This window comes from Artemia sp. Qi Xiang Cuo, chromosome 9 (assembly GCF_049724085.1).
Source record: "Artemia sp. Qi Xiang Cuo chromosome 9, ASM4972408v1, whole genome shotgun sequence".
Lineage (NCBI taxonomy): Eukaryota > Metazoa > Arthropoda > Branchiopoda > Anostraca > Artemiidae > Artemia > Artemia sp. Qi Xiang Cuo.
Window position 1 is genome coordinate 52,890,114 of NC_142802.1, and position 26,196 is coordinate 52,916,309.

Sequence of the window (26,196 nt, forward strand, 5' to 3'; positions counted from 1 at the left end):
TGATGGTTGAACTATTTTTAACAAAATGGTCACCTGAAATTTTTATCTGATGGGTTTATCCATCCGATGGGTTTATCCCCCCCCCCCCCGGCCCTGGGGGGGGGGTGTCGACACAGGAATTTTTCTTGTCTGACCTTTGAACTATTTTTAATGAAATGGCTATTACACAAATTTTATCGGATGGGCTTGGGGAAAAAAGGGTGTGGGAGGTCTAGTTGCCCTTGGATATCTTTCGACTCTTAAAAATTGAACTAGAACTTTCAATTCCCAATCAAATGAGCCTCCTCTGAAGTTTATACGAGCGTCACTTTCATAAGAACCATATACGCCCCCAGGACAACACTTACAACGCCTATCCCCCGGGCTCTGGGGGGGGGGGTTGTTATCAAATTTTTTAGCAATTTACGACAAACTGGCTATCAAAAAGTTTGTACCGGACGGGTTAGGGGAAAACACAGAGCGGGGGGGGGCTAGTTTAACTGTTAAAAAGGTAACAAGAATTTTCATCTCTCAGTCCACTGAGCGCTCTATGAAATTAAGACGAGCATCTCTTACACAGTGACCAAACAGGCCTTCAGAGTATTGACTTAACCGTCATCCTCAGGGCCCTGGGGGGTTGTACTGATAACGGATTTTGTACTAATCTACCCGGTACACAATTTTTTTTTTAACAAGATGTCTATCTCAAAATTTTCATCACATGGGTTTTGAAAAAGAAGGCGTGTGGGGGATAGCTTCCCTCGGATCTCTTTTGACTATTAAAAAGTGAGTTCGAACTTTCAATATCCAATCAAATGAGCCGTTTCTGAAGTTTATACGAGAATCCCTTTCATAAGAACAATATATGCCCCAGGACATAACTTACAACGCCTGTCCCCGGGCCCTGGGGGGGTTGTGACGACACCTGAGTTTTTGTTATCTGACTTTTGAGAAATTTTTAACTTCATGGCTATCTCATATTTTTTATTGGATGTATTTGGGGAAAAGTGGCCTTGGGGGGGGGCTAGGTGCCCTCAAATCACTTTTGACTCTGAAAAACTGAACTGGAACTTTTAATTTCCAATCAAATGAGCCATCTATGAATTTCTTACGAGCATCCCTTCAATAAGACCCATATATTCCCCCAGGGCATAACTTACAACACCTGCCCTCGGGCCCTGGGGGGCTGTGTTGACACCTGAGTTTTCGTTATATGGTCTTTGAACTATTAAAAAAAAAAAAAAACTATTTCAACGTTCTTATCGGATTGGTTTGAGCAAAAAAGGGCGTGGAGGGGGGGCTTGGTGCCCTCCAATCTCTTTTGACTCTTAAAAAGTGAACTAGAACTTTCAATTTCTAATCAAATGATCCCTCTTTGAAGTTATACGAGCATCCCTTCCCTAAGACCTTTAAATGCCCCCAGGGGATAACTTACAACGCCTGCCCCCGGGCCCTGGTGGGTTGTGTCGACACCGGAAATTTTGTTATATGATCTTTGAACTATTTTTAACAAAATAGCTATCTTAAAATTTTTATTGGATGCATTTGGGGGAAGGGGGGTTGGGGGGAAGCTGGTTACCCTCCAATATCTTTTGACGCTTAAAATATGAACTAGAACTTTCAATTTCCAATCAAATGAGCCCTCTAAAGTTTATACGAGCATTCCTTCCATAAGAACCATATATGCCCCCAGGGCATAACTTGTAACCCTTGCCCCTGAAGACATTGGGGGGAATGTAATGCTCAAACATGTAATTTCCAGAAATTTCAACTACGTTGAACCAAATGGCTAGCCTACATCAAAATTTTGATTGGCTGTGTTTGGAGAACTATGGAGCATGATAGGGGTGTCTATTGCCTTTATGACACTTTCGGCTCTTAAAAAGGGATCTTGACACTTACATGCATAGCCGCATAGGTCCTTTTTTAAGTTTCAATAACAGAACCGTCCATACAAAATAGTACATGCCTCCAGGGCATCGCTATCAACCATCGCCTTAAGAATTCTGAGAGACCTGTTATACTCAAAGATCTAATGTCCATAACCAAAAACTACGTTTAATAAAATGACTGTCTGAATATTTTGATCGGATGTGTTTGGGGAAAAGGTGGGCGTGAGAGGGGGGTTAGTTGCCCTCAAATCACTTTCGACTATTAAGAAGGGCACTAGCCCTTTGAATTTCCAATCAAATGAGTCTTTATTGAAGTTTCTACGACAAAGCCTTCTATAAAAACCTTATATGCCCCCAGGGTATAACATAAAACCCTTACCTTCAGGGTTTTGGGGAAGTGTCCTCCTTAAATACATATTTTATATCTGGAAATCAACTACGCTGAACAAAATGGCTATCTCATAATTTTGATTGGATGTGTTTGGAGGAATGATGTGCGTGAGGGGGGGGGCTAGTTGCCCTCCAATCACTTTGGACTATTATACAGGGCATTAGTCCTTTGAATTTCCAATCGAATGAGCCTTTTTTGAAGTTTCCACGACAAAGCCTTCTATAAAAACCTTATATGCCCCCAGGCAATAACATAAAACCCTTGCCCTGAGGGTTGTTCGGGAGTGTCCTCCTCAAAAACATATTTGCTAGCTGGAAATCAACTACGCTGAACAAAATGGCTGGGTCAAATTTTTATTGGATGTGTTTGGGGAAATGATGGGTGTGGGGGGGGTTAGTTGCCCTCCAATCACTTTTGACTATTAAAAAGGGCACTAGCCCTTTGAATTTCCAATCGAATGATCCTGTTTTGAAGTTTCTACGACAACACCTTCTGTACAAACCTTATATGCCCCCAGGGCATAACTTAAAACACTTGTCCTGAGGGTCGTGGGGGAATGTCCTGCTCAAAAACATATTTTCTATCCGGAAATCGATCACGCTGAACAAAATGGCTATCTCAAAATTTTGATTGGATGTGTTTGGGGGAATGATGGGCGTAGGGGGGCTATCTGCCCTCTAATCATTTTCGACTGTTAAAAAGGGCACTAGAACTCTCGATTTCCAATCGAATGAGCCCCCTATGAAGTTTCTACGACGACCCCTTCCATATGAAGTGCCTCTGGGAAAAAAAATAATAAATAATAAAACATTGGAGCCGTATGGCCTATATTAAAGGCAACGCTAGAACGTTGCCTCTGATATCCGGAGTGGATAGATGGCTTTATGTGTTGATGATAGCAGTAAAATTTAATTACGAAAACGCAGCATCAGTGGGGCACTGTAACATCGTAAGGGTGTGGAAATGAAAATTCATAGCAATTATGGTTTTACTTCCAGCAATTATGGTTTTATGGAATTGTTAACTTTTTATTTGAGATATAACTCGATATATTTATACACAAGACATACTACATACTAGGCATAAGATACTAGATATATACGCAAGATAAACTGTCTCGTGATATTTTCCAGTATCGGTAGCATTCTTAAAACTAGCGCTTTGCAAAAACTGAGCTGGCTTGAGTTTTTTTTAGAAAGTTATAGTTGTACACTAAAAGCTACCTATATCACGGTCGACAAAAGAATATTGAGAGCCACATAAGTTAATACTTATTTTCTGCAGTGTATACAGGGTTTGTCCGGAAATTAAAGGACTAATTTTCTTTCGCCACGACTGTACATCGGAGCGTGCGCGCTCCGACTGGATTCGCTAGAGGATCAGTGCTTCTACTTTTCGATTTCAATTTTCCCTATTTTTATATCAATTTTCCCCTAAATTCCCTATGTTTATATTTAGGTTGATTTTTCTCCCTAGAAAGAAGTGATATTTTGCTTTACATTTCCACACAATCTACATGATTGAATGATTTGATGCTGCACAGCGCAGCATCAAATTGTTATTTTTATTTCAGATATTGATATGTATATATATATATATATATATATATATATATATATATATATATATATATATATATATATATATATATATATATATAACATCTTTTTCACTATCTAGAACACGTTTGAAAGTATAAGAAAGTTTGATTAAGTGTCATCTCCAGCACTTCATCGCACTTGGCGTTTGTCTTCGTCTTGAAGTCAGTGACAGCTTTCGGTATGCTGACAGTTGATAAAGTCTTATCTTTGTTTTTCAACCAGTAATTGACTCGAACAAGTGAGACTATTGTGATATTCTCGAGACTATTTCGGATGTCTGTTTTGATTAATTTCAGGGGACTAAACAAACACTCAGTTGGTACATGGCTAAAAGGTAAAGAGAAGATCAGTCATATGCGCTTCCGCAATTCCAGATACTTGATTTCGCCGCTGCGAGTCTCAAGATTAAATATCTTTATCTAGTACTGCTCAACTGACAGGTCTTCAACTTAAGCATCTCCCAAATGAAGCTCAGTGACATCAGTCATCTGGTTTAAAGGCAGGTACTCACTTGAAAGGTAAGGATCCAGTTCGGTAAACAAAGCAACACTGCGATAAAGTCCAGTTTCATAAAGTTAGACGCAACATCATTCACAAGTTTGCTGACACTTGCCTTTAGGGAGTGAAGAAGTGGAAGCTCAGATTGCAAAAAAAAAATTGTTGAATTCGTTGGAGAGGCCAAGAGAGTAGTCCATGAATTCAAAGTATGGTTTTGTCTACTTAATTTGTAATGTTGACAAGATAAGGTCATTGGTTGCAGTTGGGTCGTCAAACGTGGTTTCTATGAAATACTGAGTAATAGCAACCCGATGTTCAATAAGCCTCTTTATGCAGACCTGAAGGAACAGCCAACGGGTTTATCCTGGTGCAAGAAATGAGAGTGCTTTGGATTGAAAGAACTCCTGAAATTCAGCATACTTATCTCGTATGGAAGCGCTTCTGGAAAAGTGGACATAGAGATTTCGCGCCAAGTCTTCTAGTGTCCTGGGAAGTTACAAACATGCATAGGATGAACATAAGTGAATAAGATGGCATGAGCATTTCTCATTAAATATATGGGACACCATGGCTTTCATTAGCTTTGAAGCCGATCTATTGGCTCCAAACCTGACGTTAGTAATATTTGTACAAAATCCGACAATATTTTGGTAGGGAGTCGAGTTTTTTTTTTCAATGACCTGTTTGATGCAGTTAGTAAGACCCTCAGCCAATCCAAAACTAAATTGCATTTTAGTGATGGTATAGTTCAGGGGGTAAAGTTCATTTCCGACGCAAATACATGCTAAATTTTCATTCAGGATGCAATTCTGACTATAGAGGTAAGTTTATTTCTTAGCTACCTGAATAATCAGTTAATATAAACATTGCCCGCAATTGCTGCATAGCCTAATCAATACTCCCTTATGTCGGTAGTTTACACCAATCAAAGCCATTGCATAAAAAATATAAAAAAATACTAGGCTACCTAAATAATATTCAAGGGTTCAGCTTTTTGAAACTTCGGCAATTACAGCACCATAAACCAGTGTTGCCACGTAAGTTTTTTTTAAAAGCCGAGCATACGGAATCTTGGAGAATTTTTCAGCCTTTTATTTGAAAAAATTAAATTTTCCCTTAAGATACTTACTTTACCCCAAATCCACTTCTCCTTAGAAGTGAAAACCCTGTAGAGGGCTTTCCTAGCTAACAAACGAGCTGCTGGTCAGTTGTCAGTTGTCTCCGAGCACCTGGAGAGTCAGGACAGGCATTTTTGCGTGACGTGTTTTCTGTGAGTGGTGCAAGCCGAAAATGCAGCGTTCGTTGGAGCAGAGATACGCGATTAAATTCTGTGTGAAACTCGGTAAATCTGCGATAGAGACGTTTGATATGATCAAGAAGGCTTACCCAGATGTTGCTTTAGCAAGAAATGGTGTGTTTCGGTGGCACCAGTCCTTTTTGGAGAGTCGGGAAGAGGTTACCGATGAAGACCGTGCTGGAAGACCTTCGACAAAAACCGACAATGTGACTCTTGTGCCCAAAGTTTTGAACTCACTACTTAGTATTCGTTTAATTGCCCAAATGTTAATTTACCAAAATCTGTCGTTCATGACATTGTGACGGTACATTTGAACATGCGCAAGGTGTGCGCGAAGGTGGTCCCAAAAGTGCTCACTGACGACCAGAAATTGCGGCGAGTGGAAGTGTGAAAAGAAAATTTGAACATGTGTGAAAGTGACCCCCCAATTTTTGCATAACGTAATCAGAAGTGACGAGTCCTGGGTATTTGAGTACGATCCCGAAACAAGGAGGCAATGTTCTAAGCGGCATATGTTGATGTCTCCTCGCCCAAAAAAGGCAAGAATGAGCAAATCCAAAGTGAAAACGATGCTCATTGTCTTTTTCGGCATCAAAAGCATCGTCCACCATGAGTTTGTTCCTCCTGGACAAACCGTCAACGCCAACTTTTATGTGTAAGTCCTCAAGAGACTCAAACGAAGGGTCAATCGGGTCCGAAAAGACATCACAGCCGACTGGAAGTTGCACCACGACAACACCCCGGCTCACACCGCCTTTCTCGTGAACAGCTACCTGACCAAGGCTGGCATCTCAATGCATCCGCAGCCATTCTACAGCCCAGATGCGTCCCCTCCCCCAGACTTTTTTGTTTCTTCGACTGAAAAGGCCGATGAAGGGCAAGTATTTTGTGGCGACAGAGGGGATCCAAGCAGCATGCACCGCGACTCTCAAGGCTATTCCGCAGAATCCATACCGTGACGCATTCAATGCTTGGAAATCGCGCTTGCAGCGCTGCATTGACGCAGAAGGAGCCACTTGAAAGTTTTTGAAGAATTGTAACAATTGGATCAATAAATGTTTTTAAATCAACTCAGTCCTATTACTTTCCGGACAAACCCTGTATATGGAATTTTCTGCTCCTAAGAGAGTATCTATATTTTTTTGAAGTTGGTTGTGTGCTTCCCAGTAAAGTGCTAGTTTTTAGAATCATGCACACATTGGTAAATGTATACATGTATTTGTATGTAGAATATTTTTTTAATATGGTATTAGAAATATGGTATAGATCGCCAGCTATGAACCATGTTTATAAAATTTTTAGCTTTAACATTGTTCAACCTTCAAGAGTGAAAGTTATGGTTGACTAAAAACAAATTAGTGTAGAAGTCCATTTCCAACTATTGTCATTTTAATGTTCTGTTTCTGCAGTTCAAGTGAACAGCATTGCTAACGCTTTGAAATAAACTGTACTGGTTTTCCGCCTAAAATTGTAGTGCTAAAGATTAATTTATACCATCTGAACAACAGGTTAAAAATTTGTCATAGAAAGAAGAAATCATTTGATAGACTTAAAACGTGAACAGATATCTGAGTCTAGAAAAAGCAAGTAAAACCAAAATATACCAAAAAATTTTGTATTGCACCAAAAATTTCCAGGTGTACCGCATTGTAAAACAATCTCTAAGTTGTCCTAAAAATGGTACAATTGCACCGTGTTGACAGCGCTCCAAGAATGACGGTAAAACTAATAAAAAAACATATCATTTATGAGGTTTTAATCGACAGGTGCAACTATCATGTGGCTTTGGCGTTAGTTTGTAAATGTTCATAAAAGACCCTTAATATATGCAATAATTTCTGTTCTTTTTAAGTTTTAATGTTGCTCCTTACTTTCAGTTGAAAAAACTTGTTTTTTTATTTAGTTTCTTATTTTTCTTTAAATAATGCCAGGAAATCTGGCTGCTCCTCCACGGTGAAATACCCCTTCCTACGTAATTATCCTCTAGGCAATTCAATCCCGGTGGAAATTTACCCCGGACAGTTACCCTTAACATATCCACTCGTAAAGTTGAAATGGAAAAGAGAAAGCAAGACATCAAAACGATTTTGTATAAGAATTATGGCAAATTCCCCCACTGTAAAACTTCCCTTGAAAAGTTCACCCCTCGGAAACATCCATCCCCGTGGAAAATTTCCCCGTGAAAAAAAAACCCCAGCAGAAAATTCGTCCCCACCCGAAAATGTATGCATACTTCCCAATAACAAATGCTGTGTGCAAACAATGAGCGAATTTTATAAGTTAAGGACGTTTCCCCAGGAACTGTGTGTGGGGGGGGTCATTTTATATCCAAAGTTATAGTTATTTGGCCTTTCAACTATGATAAACAAAATGACTATCTGAAAATTTTGATAGGACGATTTTTGGGAAAAGGGGCGGGGCGGCCTAGTTGCCCTCGAATCTTTTTGATCACTTAAAAGAGTACTAGAACTTTTAATTTCCATTCGAATGAGCCTGCTCCCAATATTATAGGATCCCTGGGTCGATACGATCACCCCAGGAAAAAAAAAAACAAATAAACACGCATCCATGATCTTTCTTCTGGTAAAAAATAGAAAACTTAACATTTTTGCAGATAGGAAGTTGAAACCTTTCCAATAAGGTTCTCTGATACGCTGAATCTGACGGTATGATTTTCATTCAGATTATTCTATTTTTAGGGGTTGTATCCCTTCTTTTTCGAAAATAAGGCAAATTTTCTCAGGTTTCGTAGCCTTTGATGGGTTACACAAAACTGAACAAAACATATATCCTTGGAATCAGCATAATAGTACAATTCTTTTGATACATATATTGGTATCAAAATTGTCTTTTTTAGAGTTTCGGTTGCTATTGAGCCGCGTCGCTCCTTACTTACAGTTCGTTACCACGAACAGTTTGAAAATGTCCATTAACTGCTCTCTTTAGTATCGTAATTTCGCTAAAGTCCTGGGGAGTGGCAAAGTTGGAGCCAAATTTCCCAAATCAAGTGAAAATGACATTGAAAAATGAGCCAAATACTACCATAAAGGTAAAGTTATACTGAAGAAAACTGACCCGTTTCTTTGGATGGTTGAATTATGCAAGCTTATCTTAGCTTTGGCAAGATTTTTGAAGAAAATAAATTTCAGCTGGGGAGAGGGGCGAAATTGGGGTCGGGGGGGGGGGGCAAACTGAGGTCAGGAAGGGGATGCTGCCATCCTCTTGCCCCATAGTAAATCACGACTCTGGCTTTTTATCAGAAATTTTTGGCAAATAAAACACAAAACAAAGGGATGGACAATATATTGATTCTACCCACAAGTAGAAATTTAATTGGACCCAGGCTTTTCGTTACCCGTGCTTAGGGGCCGTATCCAGGATTTTCGTTTGAGGGGGTGGGATTTATAAAAAAATAATCGGTACTTGTCGGTTATTGGAAACACACCCGAGAAGTGAAGTTAGGTTAATCCTAATGAAAAATAACAAAACATGATGATAAAATAATATTGTAAAAGCAAAATATGGAAACCTAACCTAACCCCCACCTCCGCCTCTAATGGGCAAATTAATAGCCCAAATTATAAAAGTCCAATGCATTCTGTCTTAACCCAATGCATTGTATATTTGTATTATCTGTGTCATCACTTGTTTTTGTAGCTGTGAAACCGGTTTTATGATACGTAATTCTTGAATGTTTCCAATAACCAACAAGTACCAAAAAAACTTAAGACCCATCAAAAATGTGACTATGCATTTTATTATGCCTTTACGAGTCAGACAAACATCTTGGGGGAGAGCCTCAAACTCTCTAACCTCTTCCCTGAATACGGTTTTGCCTGTGTGATGATGTTTGTTGCTATTTTTTGGTTAAAACATAATGAAAACATTACGCCCAGTATATCAACCCTGGTCGTCGGGTTTTTGCTTATTTTCGAACCAATCTTACAACTAAACATTATGCTTCAACTATTTCTTTACCTTAATTTACCTTTGCCCAACGGCCACGCACCTGCAGCTATTACGCAAACAGTGTTCCAAAAAACATTCCTTTCAATCTTTCTTAGCCCCTTATTGAGGAAGACGCCTTTTTCGATGTGGCTTTGGGTTAAAATCTGATTACTAAGTATGGATTCGTTTCTTCTTTCAGAACCCAACGTGATGAGTTTGGCACAGAGGAAGAAAGGGCGCGGGAATTTTTGGAAATTTATGAAACTCTCGCCTCAAATGAATGCAACAGGGCGGCCAAAGTTGAGTGGAATTATGCCACCGACATAACAAAACAAAATGAAGAGCTTAAGGTTTGTCTATCTTGTTTGTTTATATTGGTCTTATCTTATGTAAGGCATCATATACTAAATTTATTTAAGGAATTTTTCACGACAATACCTCACGTGAACTTACTTTCACGTGAACTTTTGTTTTGTCCTCGAAAAAATTAATGAATTGTATTAATTAATTAATTAATTGAAAAATTAATGAGTTAAGGTGCTGGCTATGGAGTCGTAGTCGTGGAGTTAATTTTTAATTATTTATGAAACAAAAATTGAACACTTTTATAGTTGGGTTTTGAATTCCGCCAGCCAGTATTGTTGAAAGAGTTTTTGTAAATTTCTACTGAGAAGAATCGGAGTTAGTTGGTATATTGAAAATGTCTAGAGTCGGAATTGGCTATAACTTATAACCGACTTCACAGCCTTGATGCTGGCCCAGCATCATAATTAGCCTAGCATTAGTCAGGCTGCTTGTTCAGGAGAACTTCCTGTGCGCAACAGTGTTAGGCCACCATTTCTAGTGTTTCTACTTAATGTTCCTAAGCTATTGGCTAGGACCACTTATAATTAATTATCAATGGTTAAAAAATATAAATATTGATATGACTATTTTTCCTTTAATACATTCTAAGACCACACTGGCTACACAAGACGTATGAAACAAAGAAGAGATAAGAGATGATAAATGAAAAATAAGATCAAATAGGTGAGAAAAAACGAGGATTTTGTTCAGCCAGTAGCAAAATATGAAAAGGAAAATAAGCAAATATTTCAACAAGGACCTCCACCAAGACGTCTTCAATGCTCAGAAAAAAAAAACAAAAAAAACCCACCAAAATCTAACCATTTGAAGTGAACTCTACAAGAAGAGAAAATACACAGCTATACATGAGAGTTCAGTTCTATTGTAGAGTTCACTTCAAAAGGTTGGATTTTTTCTGAGCAGTGAAGATGACTTGGCGGAGGTCCTTGTCAAAATATTTGCTTGTTTTCGTTTTCATATTTTGCTACTGCCTGACAAAATCCTCGTTTCCTATTTGATTTTATTTTATTTCCTGTCTGATTTTATATATTATATCTTTTCTTATCTTTGTTTCATACGTCTATTTTTCCTTATCTGTATTGATAAATTTAAGCAATAATTGCCCTTTTCAAGATCTTCTTGCGTCTCTCAAATGGACGGTTTAGTGAATCTTACTTTACATCACCAGTAAGTGTCCGTAACGCCTAGTCAATTACGTGAAGATATACAAAGGGTAGGAGAAGGACCTATGCCTGTCGTTCGATTGGGTCTTTGGCTTGATAGGTAATCAATTCTAATCTGTATTGTGATGATTGTCAGTAGTGGTGTTAGGTAGAGTTGTAAATGGTAAATTTGGTCACGTTAAAATTCGGTATTTTGCATATTTACCGTAATTTTACGGACGCCTGTAAAATTGGTATTTCACCTATTTTGTGTATTTTACCGTATTTTACCGATATTCGACATTTTTTACTGACATATTTTACGGCACCTGGTTGTTAACTACCCAAAGGCTGGGAGAAACATGTTTGGATGTGATATTATTATTTTTATTTTTACTGGATATACAGCGGGGCGAAAGAAAGCAATATAATTATTAATTGCACTCATTAATTTCAATGAACAGTTTATATAATCTTTCCACTAAAAAATTTCAGAAAGCAATATTACTTGGATTTCTTCTCTTCAGCATGAAATGTCGAAATGTTGGAATATTACCTGAAATACTATCTTTATAAACGAGCAATAGTTGTGCATGTATGTATTGATGTATTTATGTATTTTTTCTCGAAAACGGCTCCATATTTTTTCGGGAAAATTGGTATACTGGTATATTGTGGCCTAAAAAAACGATTTAGATAGATCAGAAGTTTGAGAAAATTCGTTAAGAGCCTTAATTTTGGAAAAAAAATATTTATGTGAGTGATGCCATTTTTATATATATCAGTATTGCAATTACGTCACACTTATGTGGAAAAATTGAAGATTTTCATGTACGGAGAAGTTTATATTAAATTGCTTAAAGATCGAACAAGTGGTAATTGCAAAAATATTTGTATATATTTTGACAAGGGATTGCAACAATTCAAAGTTCAGTTCACAATCGCTAAAGTTATTATATAAACTGCAAAAATAATTACGGTGCCTGAGCAATAAATTTTAATGTTTTACTTCAGACGAGAGAAATACCTGAAATTTTTTTTAATTTAGTTTTTTTTTGTTGGATAAATCCACTCGCTACGTGATTAAGCTTAGAGGCTTGAACGCAACCAGTTATACACTGTAAGTAGGAAAGCCCAAAAAGCAAAACTTTGCAATTATTACAAATGATGATTCTCTATTTTGACAAGCAATTACAACAATTCAAAAACCATAAAAAAGAAAACCAAAAGTTTCAAGCTTAGTGCATATCGTTGTTAGAAATCAGACTAGCTTCAATAATCAAACATCTTTAAAAAGACACAGTATGAAAAGACATTAAATTGCGTATCAAGGGATTACAGCAATTTAAAAATCTTAAAAAAGATAACCTTTTGAACGCAACCAGTTATATAATATCAGTAGGAAGGCCCAAAAAACAAAAATTTGCAATTATTACAAATGATGATTCTCTATTTCGAAAAGGGATTACAAAAATTCAAAAACTTTAAAAAAGAAAACCAATAGTTTGAAACTTAGTACATATCGTTGTCAGAGATCGGACTAGCTTCAATAATCAAATATCTTTGAGCAGTTGGAGTAGGAAAAGACATTAAATTGCGTAGAGAGCAAAAAACTGGTAATTGCAAAAATATTTGTATATGTTTTTAACAAGGGATTACAACAATTCAAAAACCTTAAAAAAGAAACCCAAAAATTTTAAGTTCATTAAAAATCGTTGTTGGAAATTGGACTTACTTAAATAATCAAATATCTTTGAAAAGAGACAGCATGAAAAGACATTAATTTTTGTAAAGAGCAAAAAACTGATAATTGCAAAAAAATTGTATATATTTTAACAAGGGATTACAAAAATTTTTAAATCTTAATAAATAAAACCAAAAGTTTGAAGCTTAAGTAGATATCGTTGTTGGAAATCGGACTTGCTTTTATAATCAAATGTCTTGAAAAGACTACAGTATGAAAAGACAACAAATTGTCAGCGGTTAGTAGACAAGCGACAACGAGAATCCGCCGAGTGCCGGGGCCCGGCGGCTGATAATTACAAAAATATTTGTATATCCGGGTTGCAGCGGTAGCTAGCAACCTAGTAAGAGACGATCAAGTCCAATGTTAAGAAATATAATAACCCATAACTCCTAAAAATAGACTCAGATCAAAACAAAAAGCACACCATTAGAACCGCTTTATTCGAAACCCTTATATAGGAAACTTACTTTCCCTTGGCTTGAACAACAAGGGAAATATACTGGCTTGAAAATCAAGAGAAGTGGCAGCTACTGCAGCATTCTGCCTAAACGGCATCTTTCTTTTCCATAGATATCTTGGCACTGGAACATCATAGAGAGTTGTTCAATGGCTCCTTTTAAAGGAAACCACTAGATCTAGTGCCATTTGTAATTAATTTTTTTATTTTAAATACAACAAATTTTCTACTAAAAACTGCATTTTTATGGCCAATCTTGATGAATGACGTCATAATCGTATGTAGTAACCATATATGAAGTAATAAGTAATACAATATTTATACGTGCTTTATTTTAACAAGAGATCACAACAATTAACAAACCTTAAAAAAGAAAACTAAAAGTTTGAAGCATAGTAGATATCGTTGTCAGGAATCGGACTTGCTTTAATAATCAAATATCTTTGAAAAGACTGCAGCATGAAAAGACAGCAAATTGTCTCACTGTCTGCGTTTAGAATACAAGCGACAGTGAGAACCCATACATAGAAGCCTGCCGAGTGCCGTTTGCCGGGGCTCCCAGTACTAAAATTATACGTGTGGCTAAAGACTGCATCTTTAACCGCACACCGATGCATTATTTCGGGTAATTTTCGAATATTTAAAGATTTTAACTATCTCTACTTCAACACTTTAGCGGCTACTGTAAAACAGTAATTCACCCTATATTTCCTGGGAAGTACCCTATTTTACATTATTTTACTAATTTTACCTTGTTTTACGAATTTTACCAATTTTACTGACCGGGTTTTATTTAAATTCAGAGAAGGGTTTTATTCAGAGCAGTTAATTGAACTGTTCGGGGGCAAACAGTTCAACCTTTCTCTTGGTTGTATTGCCACCGATTTGATTTTACAACAGTAGTCTTAGGCCTCATAACCTGGGGGGAGGGAAGTAAGGTATACCATGGGAATGTAAAAGTATAAAGTAAGAGGAGTTTACTGTCAAATGTCAGAAAAAATGGAGGGGGCTCTCCCCCCCCCCCAACCTAGAACGGCCACTGATCAATGTGTTACTGGTAAATAACCTGTTTGTTGCATGTTTTTGGGTTTTACGGTATTACGATACTGATTTACGAATAAACTTTGTTTAAAAAAACAATAGTTGGTATTACGGATTTGTAATAGTATACATATTTCCTGGTGACATCAAATTGAAAAAAAAAAAAAATACAACTCAACTAATAACATACAGCTTTCATGACTCTGATACATTCATTTTAAGTTGGATGTGTGGTGAGAAATAAAAAAAAAGTCTGATATGGGAATTACGACGATAAGGTTTTTAATTGTAGGGTAGGTTCGTTCAAAGCAGTTAATTGAATTGTTCGGGGGCAAACAGTTCAACCTTTCTTTTGGTTGTATTGCCAAACTAGTGACTTACTCTTCAATATTGATTTTTCAGCATTAATTGTAAAATTAAGAATAATTTGTCAATTTATTTTATTTACACATTAAATTTAACTATAAATTTCTGAGCATTAGTTTAAACAAGACAAATTTCTCATGTAAAAATTTAAAAGTAAATTCCCAGTATAGAACGACCAGACATTTTCGTTGATACGGTGTCAAACTTAAATGAGGAGAAATTATTATTTCTCCTTTTCCATCCTTACTGTTGGTCTTTTGGTTTAACAGATCAAGCAAAAAAAAACATTAATAATAACAACCATGTTAAGCATGTCAATATTCATCCTTAAAGAAATCCTTTGGAAAGCTGAGGTAGCAGATACAGTTACATATTTCGTTGCAGCTCTGGAATAAATATTAAAGTCTGTGTCTTTAGCTTTCATCACTGTACGGAATCGCTCTTTGTTAGAGCCTCGGGTTCTAAGTTGATTCAGCCGCTTTGTCGAAACATAAGTAGAGTTTCATCATGTGAGATCCACAAACTCACTAGAACCTGCTGAGGCTTCAAAGACTGTGCCTGTACTTATATCTGGTGTTCCAGATTGGTCGCATGATCAAAGACTTAGATGGAAGGGTAGCTTTTGAAGAAAGTCCGATTGTCAACCTTCAAACGGGCTCCTTCAAACAACCTTCATAACAGGCTCTTCTGACTCGTTTTGATCCGTTTTAACCAAGAAGCTGGGTAGTGTCACTGGTTTGGTTGTATTTTGGCTAGTCGAAATACATAAGAAAGTCAATTTTTTGGCATACCCCCGGTGGCAGACCCCCGCCGCACAAAATTATAGTCTGCCGCCGCCGAATAAAAATTTGGAGGGTTTCAGGGACTAATTTTGAGAGCAATGCTTTGTTTCTGTCGATGCTGCCGGTTTCAGTTCATCACAAGAAGCCAGAAGGTTACATCAAAAGAATCAGATTTTAATGCTGATTTCAAATATATAAGTTTCATCAAGTTTAGTCTTACGCGCCTGAGAAAATTTGGCAGATTTTTGAAAAAAGGGGGAAAGACCCCCTAAAAGTTATAGAACCTTAATGAAAATCACACCATCATATTCAGCGTATAAGATAACCCTACTGTAGAGGTTTCAAGCCCCTATCTACAATAATGTGGAATTTTGCATTTTTTGCCAGAAGGAAGATCACGGATGCGTGTTTATTTTTATTTTTATTTTTTTTTTTTTTTCAGTGGTGATCGTAACGACCCAGTGGTCCGAGAATATCTTGGGATGGCTCATTGGAACGGAAATAAAAAGTTCTAGTGCCCTTTTAAGTGACAAAAAAATGGAGGGCAACTAGGCCCCCTCCCACGCTCATTTTTTCCCAAAGTCACCCGATCAAAATCTTGAGATAGCCATTTTGTTCAGCATGGTCGAATATGATAACTGTGTCTTTTAGGATGACTTAATCCTCCGAAGTCCCCGGGGGGAGGGCTGAAAGTTATCAACTTTACCCAACGTTAACTATTGGTTACTGGGTTATTGGGAAGTATACAGACGTTTTCAGGGGGGATTTTTTCTGGTAGGTGGAGGGGGGGGGGGTCGGGGGTTATATGAGAGGATCGTTTCATTAAGGAAGGTTTTCATGGGGGGAGGGAGATTGCTAGGAATGGGGTGCCGTAATTCCTATCATTATTAAAGAAAAAGATCAGAAATTAAATAAAAAAAAGTTTTTCAACTGAAAGTAAGGAGCAACATAAAAATTTAAAACAAACAGAAAATATTACGTATATGATTGGGTTCACCCCCTAGTCAATACCTCGCTCTTTAAGCCAAAGATTTTTTAGTACTTTCACATGAGCTATATATTCTAATTCACGGCCTTTGTGATTAAGGGGCCATTTCTAAATAATTGGAACAAAATTCGAACTTTAGCTTGAAGAGCAAGGTATTGAATAGGGGGCGAACCCCCTAATATACGTGTTAAAACTCTATGAATATAGAAGTTCGTTACGTAAGGTAATTCGAAAGTTATGTATATTTATTACTAATATAAACGGTCGTAAATAAAATAAACAAGTTTCAAGCAACCCATTTAACGAAATAGAAATAAAATTAATATACAAATTTTGTTTTAACTATTCGAGTACGGTGAACCAATACCGAAGTCTGCATTAGTTCGAAATTGTTGAAAACTCAAATAAAAAAAGGTTTTTAAACTGAAAGTAAGGAGCGACATTAACACTTAAAACGAACAGAAATTATTCCGTATATGGAAGGGGCTGTCTCCTCCTCAACCCCTCGCTCTTTACGCTAAAGTTTGACTTTCTCACAACTCTTTTTTTTTAACAAGAAAAAACTTTAGCGTAAAGAGCGAGGCGTTGAGGAGAGGACAGCCCCTTCCATATATGGAATAATTTCCGTTCGTTTTAAGTTTTAATGTCACTCCTTACTTTCAGTAAAAAAAAAACTTGTTTTTTTTTATTTAATCAAACAGTTCGTGGTAACGAACTGTAAGTAAGGAGCGACCCGGCTCAATGGTAACCGAAACTAGAAAACGGTATTTTGATACAAATAGATACATCAAAAGAATTAGATTTTAATGATGATTTCAAATATATAAGTTTCGTCAAGTTTAGTTCTACCCATCAAAAGTTACGCGCCTAAGAAAATTTGGCTGATTTTCGTAAAAAGGGGGAAAGAGCCCCTAAAAGTTATAGAACCTTAATGAAAATCACACCGTCATATTCAGCATATCAGAGAACCCTACTGTAGAGGTTTCAAGCTCTTATCTACAAAAATGTGGAATTTTGCATTTTTGCCTGAAGAAAGATCACGGGTGCGTGTTTATTTGTTTTTTTTTTTTTGTTTTTTTTTCTTTTTCCCATGGGTGATCGTATCGACCCAGTGGTCCTAGAATATCGTTGGAGGGCTCATTGGACGGAAATTAAAAATTCTATTGCCCTTTTTAAGTTAACAAAAAAAAATGGAGGGCAACTAGGCCCCCTCCAACGCTCATATTTTTCCCAAAGTCACCCGATCAAAATTTTGAGATAGCCATTTTGTTCAGCATGTTCGAAAATATTATAAGTATGTCTTTTCGGATGACTTAATACCCCGAAGTATCCGGGGGGAGGGCTGAAAGTTATGAACTTTACCCAATGTTAACATATAGTATTAGTTATTGGGAAGTATACAGACGTTTTCAGGGGAGATTTTTTCTGGTAGTGGGGGGGGTATGTGGGAAGATCTTTCCATGAAGGAAATTTTCGTGGGGGAACGGACATTGCTATGAAGGGGGCGCTGGACTTTCCAGCATTATTTAAAAAAAGATCAGAAATTAAATATAAAAACAAGTTTTTCTGCTGCAACAGCCGCAACATCAAAACTTTAAACGAACTGAAAATATTACATATATGATTGGGTTCACCTTCTAGTCAATACCTCGCTCTTTAAGCCAAAGATTTTTTAGTACTTTCATAAGAGCTATTTATTCTAATTAACGGCCTTTTTGATTAAGCGGTTATTTTTAAAGAATTGGAACAACATTCGAACTTTAGATTAAAGAGCAAGGTATTGACTATAGGGCGAACCCTCTAATATACGTATTAAAATTCTATGAATATAGAAGCTCGTTACGTAAGTTAATTCGTAAGTTACGTATATTTATTACTAATAAAAACGTTCGTAAATAAAATTAACCAAGTTTCGAGAAAGCCATTTAACCAAATAAAATTAAATTAATATGCAAATTCTGTTTTAATTATTCATGTACGGTGAGCCAAGATCAAAACCTGCATTTATTCAAAAACGTTCAAAAATTAAATAAAAAAAACAAGTTTTTTAAACTGAAAGTAAGGAGCGACATTAAAACTTAAAACGAACAGAAATTATTCCGTATATGGAAGGGGCTTTCCCCTCCTCAACGCCTCGCTCTTTACGCTAAAGTTTGACTCTGTCTCACAACTTTATTTTTTAAAACCATAAAAAACTTTGGCGTAAAGAGCGAGGCGTTGAGGAGGGGAAAGCCCCTTCCATATACGGAATAATTTCTGTTCGTTTTAAGTTTTAATGTCGCTCCTTACTTTCAGTTTAAAAAACTTGTTTTTCTTATTGAATAATTCTAAGAAACGAGCTTCTAAGACCTAGCATACATGTTTCCAGTTTAGATAAAGCATTATTTCCTAATAAGAACGCATATTGAGGGCTTTAATTGTCACAAAAGTAAAAATTTGACAGCTGTGTACTATAAAGGGTTGCTTTGCGCTGCTATTAGAAGGTCACTGCATAGAGGGATCTGGCATACTCTATGAAACTACACTTTAATTCACAGATTGCACACTATGGTTCAAGGCCAATCAAAAAACATTTCTTTTGATTTCAGATGTGAGTTATATGCCGCTTTCAAAATTCCCTTTTTAAATTTTTTTCCGTGACAGAAACTTTTCAAAGAAAAGTAAATAACTGCATTAAAGCAAAGACGAGCAGAAGCAAAGTCGAATAACAATGCAAGCTTGAAACGGGCAGAAATCACCATCAATAAACAAACAAGGTGCAATGCAAACAGAGATTAAAATCAATAGCAAACTCAAACTTAGAACGAACAGAAATTACCACAAACAGAAGAAGGGAAAACATCCGCTAATCCTTTTTGACAAAATAACTGCATAAGGTGTCTTTTGATCAAGTTCAGCATTACCCTCAACAAGTTTCAAGTAGATAACCTTAGCTGTTCCTGGTATATTGCAGACGTGCCCTTTGACCTATTGGATGCCTAAAGTGTATTTTGGTATATTTCAGCATCTCCTTTCCCAACATTGGCTGGAAATCCCAATTTGATACACTTACCCGTTCCTGGGACTTTGAAGCCATTTCGACAACCTGGATATACAAAATGTCACTTTATCTAGTTCAACATTGCCCAAGAATTGCCTGGAAGCTACGGCGCAATGTCTTTAGTCGTTCCTGAGCACATACGACTTTTTGACAGCCTGGATGTACGCAGTGTCTTTTGATTTAAATTAATATGCCCTATACAGTCCCTGAAAGTTTCAACTTGATATCCTTAGCGGTTTGTCAAACGTTGCACATAGCCCTTTTGAGAACCTTGGTGGCTGTAGTATCTTCTGTTGCAGTTCAGAATTCCCCCTAGATGTCGCTATGAGTTTCAAGTTAGCCCTTACCTGTTTCTGAGATATTATGCCCTTGACCACCTGAATGCACATAATATATTTTGATTTGGCACCCTCCACGACATTTTCTTAAAGTTTCAACTAAATATCCTTCTCCGTTCCTTATTTATTGCAGACAAGTCCTCTTGAAAGCCTGGATGCACGTGGTGTCATTCGATTTTGTTGAATCTCTCACCATGCCCTGAAAGTTTCAGCTTTTACCGTCAGCCATTCCCGAGATGTTGCACATAACCCTTTTGACAGCCTGTATACGCATAGTGTCTTTTGATTTAGTCCATCACTCATTGAAAGTTTCAACTTAATAACGTCAGTTGTTCGTGAAATATTGCATTTACACACTTTTGGTAACGTAGCTGCAAATACTGTCCATTGATTTAGCTCAATATTGTCTGAAAGTTTCATTCTCTTAATAGACTTTTTTCTTAGTGTCTGGATCAACCATACTCTCCTTTCCCAACAATAAAACATATATGCAAACAACGAGCAACTTCCAGGGGTTACAAGGGTCATGGCATCCCCGGAAGGCATAGTTACTGGACCTTTCTTCTATTTTGAACAAAATGTCCATCTGCGGATTTTTATGTCTTTGAGGGTTAAGGCAGGATGCTAAAAAGGGAATAGGAGGGTACCTAGTTGCCCTGCAATCATTCTTGACTATTTAAAAGGGCTCTTAAAAAGGGTATGAAGCTTTCAATTTCCAATCTTAGTGATTTAGTGCCAACCATATGAAATGGCCTGGTAAAAAAAAGTAACAGACAGATCATTAATTGACGTCATATCGCGTTTTACTTAGACAGCGCTATTACGCTGCCTGTGATATAGTGTCGTATTTATAATCCCTACCCGAGACTAAATCTTTCCGTAAACACCCCAAAGGGCACCGTAAACACCAAAAAGGGCACTAGAACTTTTCATTTCCGTTCTAATGAGCCCTCCCACGATATTATAGGACCACTGGGTCGATACGATCACCCCTTGGAAAAAAAAACAAAAAAACAAATAAACACGCATCCGTGATCTTCGTTCTTGTAAAAAATACGAAATTCCATGTTTTTGTAGATAGGTACGTGAAACTTATACAGTAGGGTTATTTTATACGCTGAATATGATGATTTGATTCTTATTAAGGTTCTATAACTTTTAGGGGGTCTTTCCCCCTTTTTTCGAAAATATGCCAAATTTTCTCAGGCGCGTAAGACTAAACTTGATTAAACCTATATATTTGAAATCAGCATTAAAATCTGATTCTTTGGATGTATCTATTGGTATCAAAATGCCGTTTTTTAGAGTTTCGGTTATTATTGAGCCGGGTCGCTCCTTGCTTACAGTTCGTTACCACGAACTGCTTGATTGCTTTAAAACTCCGCGTAAACAAATCTTCAAACGTTCAACTCAGTTGTCAAATATGACGTATAGCCTGTCGTACGGCTAGATCCTGTCATACCAACAGGAAAAAAGGACATGACGAAATTAATGCAAATGTCATTTCCAAGATCGGCATGACCAAGTTGAAATTGTGAAGAAAATTTGATCACTTCTGAACCCTAGGGAACCTTCGTGGTGAACTATTGCCTAATCTGAATACACTCCTATTTGATATACTTTTTATAAATATAAATTTGACTAAGTTTTTATATGATATACTTTTTACCCATATAATAGGCAATAATAAAAAAAAGGCTTAATTTCCTCCAGATCCATTGGTGGCGCATAGGGTGTCGAATCCACGTTTCAGTTCCTGGATCTTTGTACAGGGACAAGTAGTAAACTTGTGGCCCATCCTTGCTGCGATGGGAAGCGAACCCTGGACTCCATACTGCCAAGCAGAGCACCAATCCACTGTGCTTCATTGAAGTGCTATCACGATGTGGTTTGTTAAAATTACGTATATATAACTCTTGAGCAGGTCTCCACCAAGCCGCCTGGAGCCATTCAGCTACACACGCTCCTCCTTTATACCAATCTATTTAAAGCCTTTCTCTTTACATTCTTCGAGTTTTGAAGATAGAGTTCTGAAAACCCATTATTTAGGCTTCTCAGCCATAATTATTACAATGGTATACTGTTATTTCGTGACCGTTTTTGAGGGTTTCCAATAGTTTTTTTTTTATTTCCGTTTTCATCATTAATATTAATCTTAAAGTTAAATATGGATACTAGCTATTGTTCCTGAATCAGTGCTAAGGGACAATTTCACATTAGAAAGCTTATTTAAAAATTTATTTCTTAATTTTCAGCTATCACAGAGTGAGGTTTGCGCTTTATTAGATTGCAGCTACTGCTGCAACCATGATAGGACTTCCTATTCCGTTGGTATCAGTAATTTAGAACAGGCTGAGATATTTACTGTTTCTTAGTTAAAATTAATCCTACTCAACCTCTCTGAAAACTTTAAAATTAGTGAAAATCGGTCGCCCTTTAACAGACATAAGCTGGCCTTCTTGATAAGGTAGCTCAAACACCTTGAACTACTGCTCCAAAACTGAGTTTCTTGACAAGTCACTAATAAGTCTTCACCTGTATTTATGACATGTCTTACTGTTGGTTGTACTTTGTTGATTTTTTTGTTGTTGTAAAGTGTGTAAGCATGACCTATAACTATGTTACGATAAAGCTAAAAATAGCATAAAATTGTCCTCGAAACAAAATTGAATACCACATTAGTTTGAGAGCCTAAAGTGTATTTTTGATTTTAGCAAAGTTAGTTTCACTTCTTGTTTAAGGGTACGTGTGATCAGTATTATATCTAAAATCGTATCAAATTCAGATAGTCATGCCTAACGATTCGAAAACAGGTTCAAATTTAGACAAGTTGAAGCAAGAGATTAACACGGACTTTCATAAGATCAGTATTGAAGAAGTCTACAAGAGATTTAACAGTCATCCCGAAAATGGTCTAACAGACGAGCAAAGTAGTGCAAATCTTAAGCGTGATGGTCCCAATGCTTTAACCCCACCTGATGTCACACCTGAATGGAAGAAATTTTGTAAAAATCTGTTTGGAGGGTTTTCATTGCTGCTTTGGGTAGGGGCAGCTCTATGTCTTGCAGCTTTCTTTATCGAATTTTCAACTAAGGATGAATGGGGACTTGATAATTTATATTTGGCTATTGTTTTAGCTAGTGTTGTCATTATAACTGGAGTATTTACATATATCCAAGAACGTAAATCATGTCGACTAATGGAAAGTTTTAAGAAGATGGTGCCTCAGTATGCGACAGTTATTCGCGGAAAACAAGAGTTAAAAATTGAAGCTAAACATCTGACGGTTGGTGATATTGTTCTTGTCAAATCTGGGGACAGAATACCAGCTGACATTCGTGTTATTGAAGCTACAGGATTTAAAGTAGATAACTCTTCACTCACTGGTGAGTCAGAGCCACAGTCTCGCTCTCCAGAATTTACAAATGAAAGCCCCACGGAAACTAAAAATTTGGTTTTCTCCATGACTAACGCTGTTGAAGGCGCAATGAAGGGTATTGTGATCGAAATCGGTGACCATACACACATAGGTCGTATCGCAACTCTTACTACTAGACTGGGCTCAAACAAGACCCCCATAGCCAAGGAAATATCTCATTTCATTCATATAGTTACTTTTTGTGCGATATTCTTAGGAGTAACTTTCTTTACAGTAGCAATGGTTATGGGTTATTATTGGCTAGAGTCTGTTATTTTTTTAATTGGTATTATTGTCGCCAATGTCCCTGAAGGTCTCCTAGCCACTGTCACCGTATCTTTGAATCTAACTGCCAAAAAAATGTACAAGCAGCAATGTCTCGTAAAAAACCTTGAAGCCGTTGAAACACTTGGATCGACTTCAATAATTTGTACCGATAAGACCGGCACCCTTACTCAAAACCGTATGACTGTAGCCCATATGTGGTTTGATGGGAAATTTTTTGGGGACTTTTCATGTTATGAGAAAGAGTCTGAATACTCTGAAAGTCAGTTTGAAGAGTCAAAAATGGGATGGGAAGCTCTGAAAAAGATTGCTGTCCTTTGTAGTCGTGCTTGTTTCAAGCCAAACCAAAGCTCTGGGGATATTAGGGAAAAACAAGTAGAAGGAGATGCTTCTGAAGCTGCTATCTTGAAATGTATGGAACTATTTACCTCTGGAAAAGTTGGTACAATGAGACAAAATAACAAAAAAGTATTTGAAATTCCCTTCAATTCCACCAACAAATTTCAGGTTTCAATACATGAAAACCAGAGTGACAATCGCTATTTCTTGGTTATGAAAGGAGCGCCAGAGAAGATACTGGAACTTTGTTCAACTTTTCTCATGAATAGACAAGAGATCCTGATGAACGATGGATTTAGAAAAAGATTTAACGAGGCTTATGTAAGGCTTGGAAGTGTCGGCGAACGAGTACTTGGTTTTTGTGACTATGTGCTTCCTCTTGACAAATATCCGAAAGGATACACTTTTAGTGATGATGAAAACTTCCCCCTCACGGGGCTTCGCTTTGTTGGATTAATATCCATGATGGATCCCCCTCGCCCCAGTGTTCCAGAGGCTGTTGCTAAGTGCCGTTCAGCGGGTATCAAAGTTATTATGGTTACCGGTGATCATCCTATTACAGCGAAAGCTATTGCTCAGGCTGTTGGTATTATGTCAGAGAAAAGTGAAACAGAAGAAGATATTGCCTCTCGCTTAAAAATAGCAACGTCTGATGTAAACCCAGATTGGGTCACTGCAACAGTCATTCATGGAAATGACCTTCGTAATTTTACCTCTGAAAAATTAGATGATATTCTTCGCAACCGTAAGGAAATAGTATTTGCTCGCACTTCTCCTCAGCAAAAATTAGTTATTGTTGAAGGATGTCAACGTCAAGGTGCCATTGTCGCAGTTACTGGAGATGGTGTCAATGATTCACCCGCTTTAAAAAAGGCTGATATTGGTATTGCAATGGGCATCACAGGATCTGATGTATCCAAAGAGGCGGCGGATATGATTCTGATGGATGACAATTTCTCGAATATAGTTATCGGAATTGAAGAGGGCCGAATAATATTTGATAATTTAAAAAAGTCAATTGCTTACACATTATCATCTAATATCCCTGAAATCACTCCGTTTCTTGCTTTTATTGTGTTTGGCATTCCACTGCCCCTTGGCACTATCGCTATTTTATGTATCGACCTTGGAACGGATATGCTTCCAGCTATTTCTTTAGCTTATGAGAAAGCTGAATCTGATATAATGAAAAGAAAACCCAGAAACCCTGTCAAGGACAAGCTTGTAAATGAAAGACTTATATCTTTGGCATACGGACAACTTGGTATGATCCAAGCCTGTGCTGGATTCTTTGTTTATTTCATTGTTATGGCCGAACATGGCTTTCGACCTTCCATTCTGCTTAATCTTAGAGGTCAATGGGACATGCAAAGCGTAAATGATCTTGCTGATTCTTATGGACAGGAGTGGACTTACACTGCCCGCAAAAATCTAGAATATACCTGTCACACAGCTTTCTTTGTGGCTATCGTTGTTGTACAGTGGACCGACTTGATTGTCTCAAAGACCAGAAAAAACTCAATTGTGAAACAAGGGATGACTAATTTGGTCCTTAATGGTAGCCTGTTATTTGAGACGTTATTAGCCGCTTTTCTCTCTTATACTCCTGGGTTGAATACAGTGTTTAGAATGAGACCATTAAACATCACCTGGTGGCTTGCAGCTTTACCCTTTTCAGTTTTAATTTTACTCTATGATGAGATGCGGAAATATCTGATGCGTCGCTACCCTGGTGGTTGGGTTGAACAAGAAACATATTATTAGTATATGCAATAGAAGCTACCAGAACAATCTTCCGGATGCCGTTGTTAGGGGCCGTTCAACTGAGACTAATATTGTAACCAACGATAATCCAATTACAGTCAAAATTTAATTTTTTTTTTTAATGCTTCAAATTTATTACTTCAGTTAAAACATTGTAATTTGCTCGATATATTTTCTATTATAAGTTCATAAAATTTTCTTAGGAAAAGATTTAAAAGAACTTCTTGAGGTAACTTATTAAAGATAGAATGCTGATTTCAGTTCAATGTAAACACAATTGTTATGCCAATGTAAATTACCTTGGCTGCTGTAGCTGCAACCTAGTAAACACAGTAACAATAAAAATCCCTAAACAAAAAGTTAATCATTGGACTCTTCATGGCTGAAAGTCCTGTACATGAAACTTAAAGCCCCTTGGCTAGATCAATAAAGACATTCCCTTGGCTTCAACAACAAGGAAAATCCCTTTTTTCGCATGGGAATCACTAATGTGTTCTCTTTTTTTTCTCCGCTGGTA

The 26,196-nt window shown here is 37.2% G+C and overlaps 1 protein-coding gene and 1 pseudogene across 1 annotated transcript in view; both read left to right on the plus strand.

Moving 5' to 3' along the window:
* Window positions 1–26,196, plus strand: part of LOC148948795 (angiotensin-converting enzyme-like) — a 97,214-nt gene that overhangs the window by 11,995 nt on the left and 59,023 nt on the right. The window contains exon 2 of the mRNA XM_089094708.1: window positions 9,806–9,956. Within this exon, the coding sequence (XP_088950834.1) occupies window positions 9,806–9,956 (151 nt within the window). The remainder of the gene's footprint in view (window positions 1–9,805; window positions 9,957–26,196) is intronic.
* On the plus strand, window positions 20,886–25,679 carry LOC148948796 (sodium/potassium-transporting ATPase subunit alpha-B pseudogene; annotated as a pseudogene).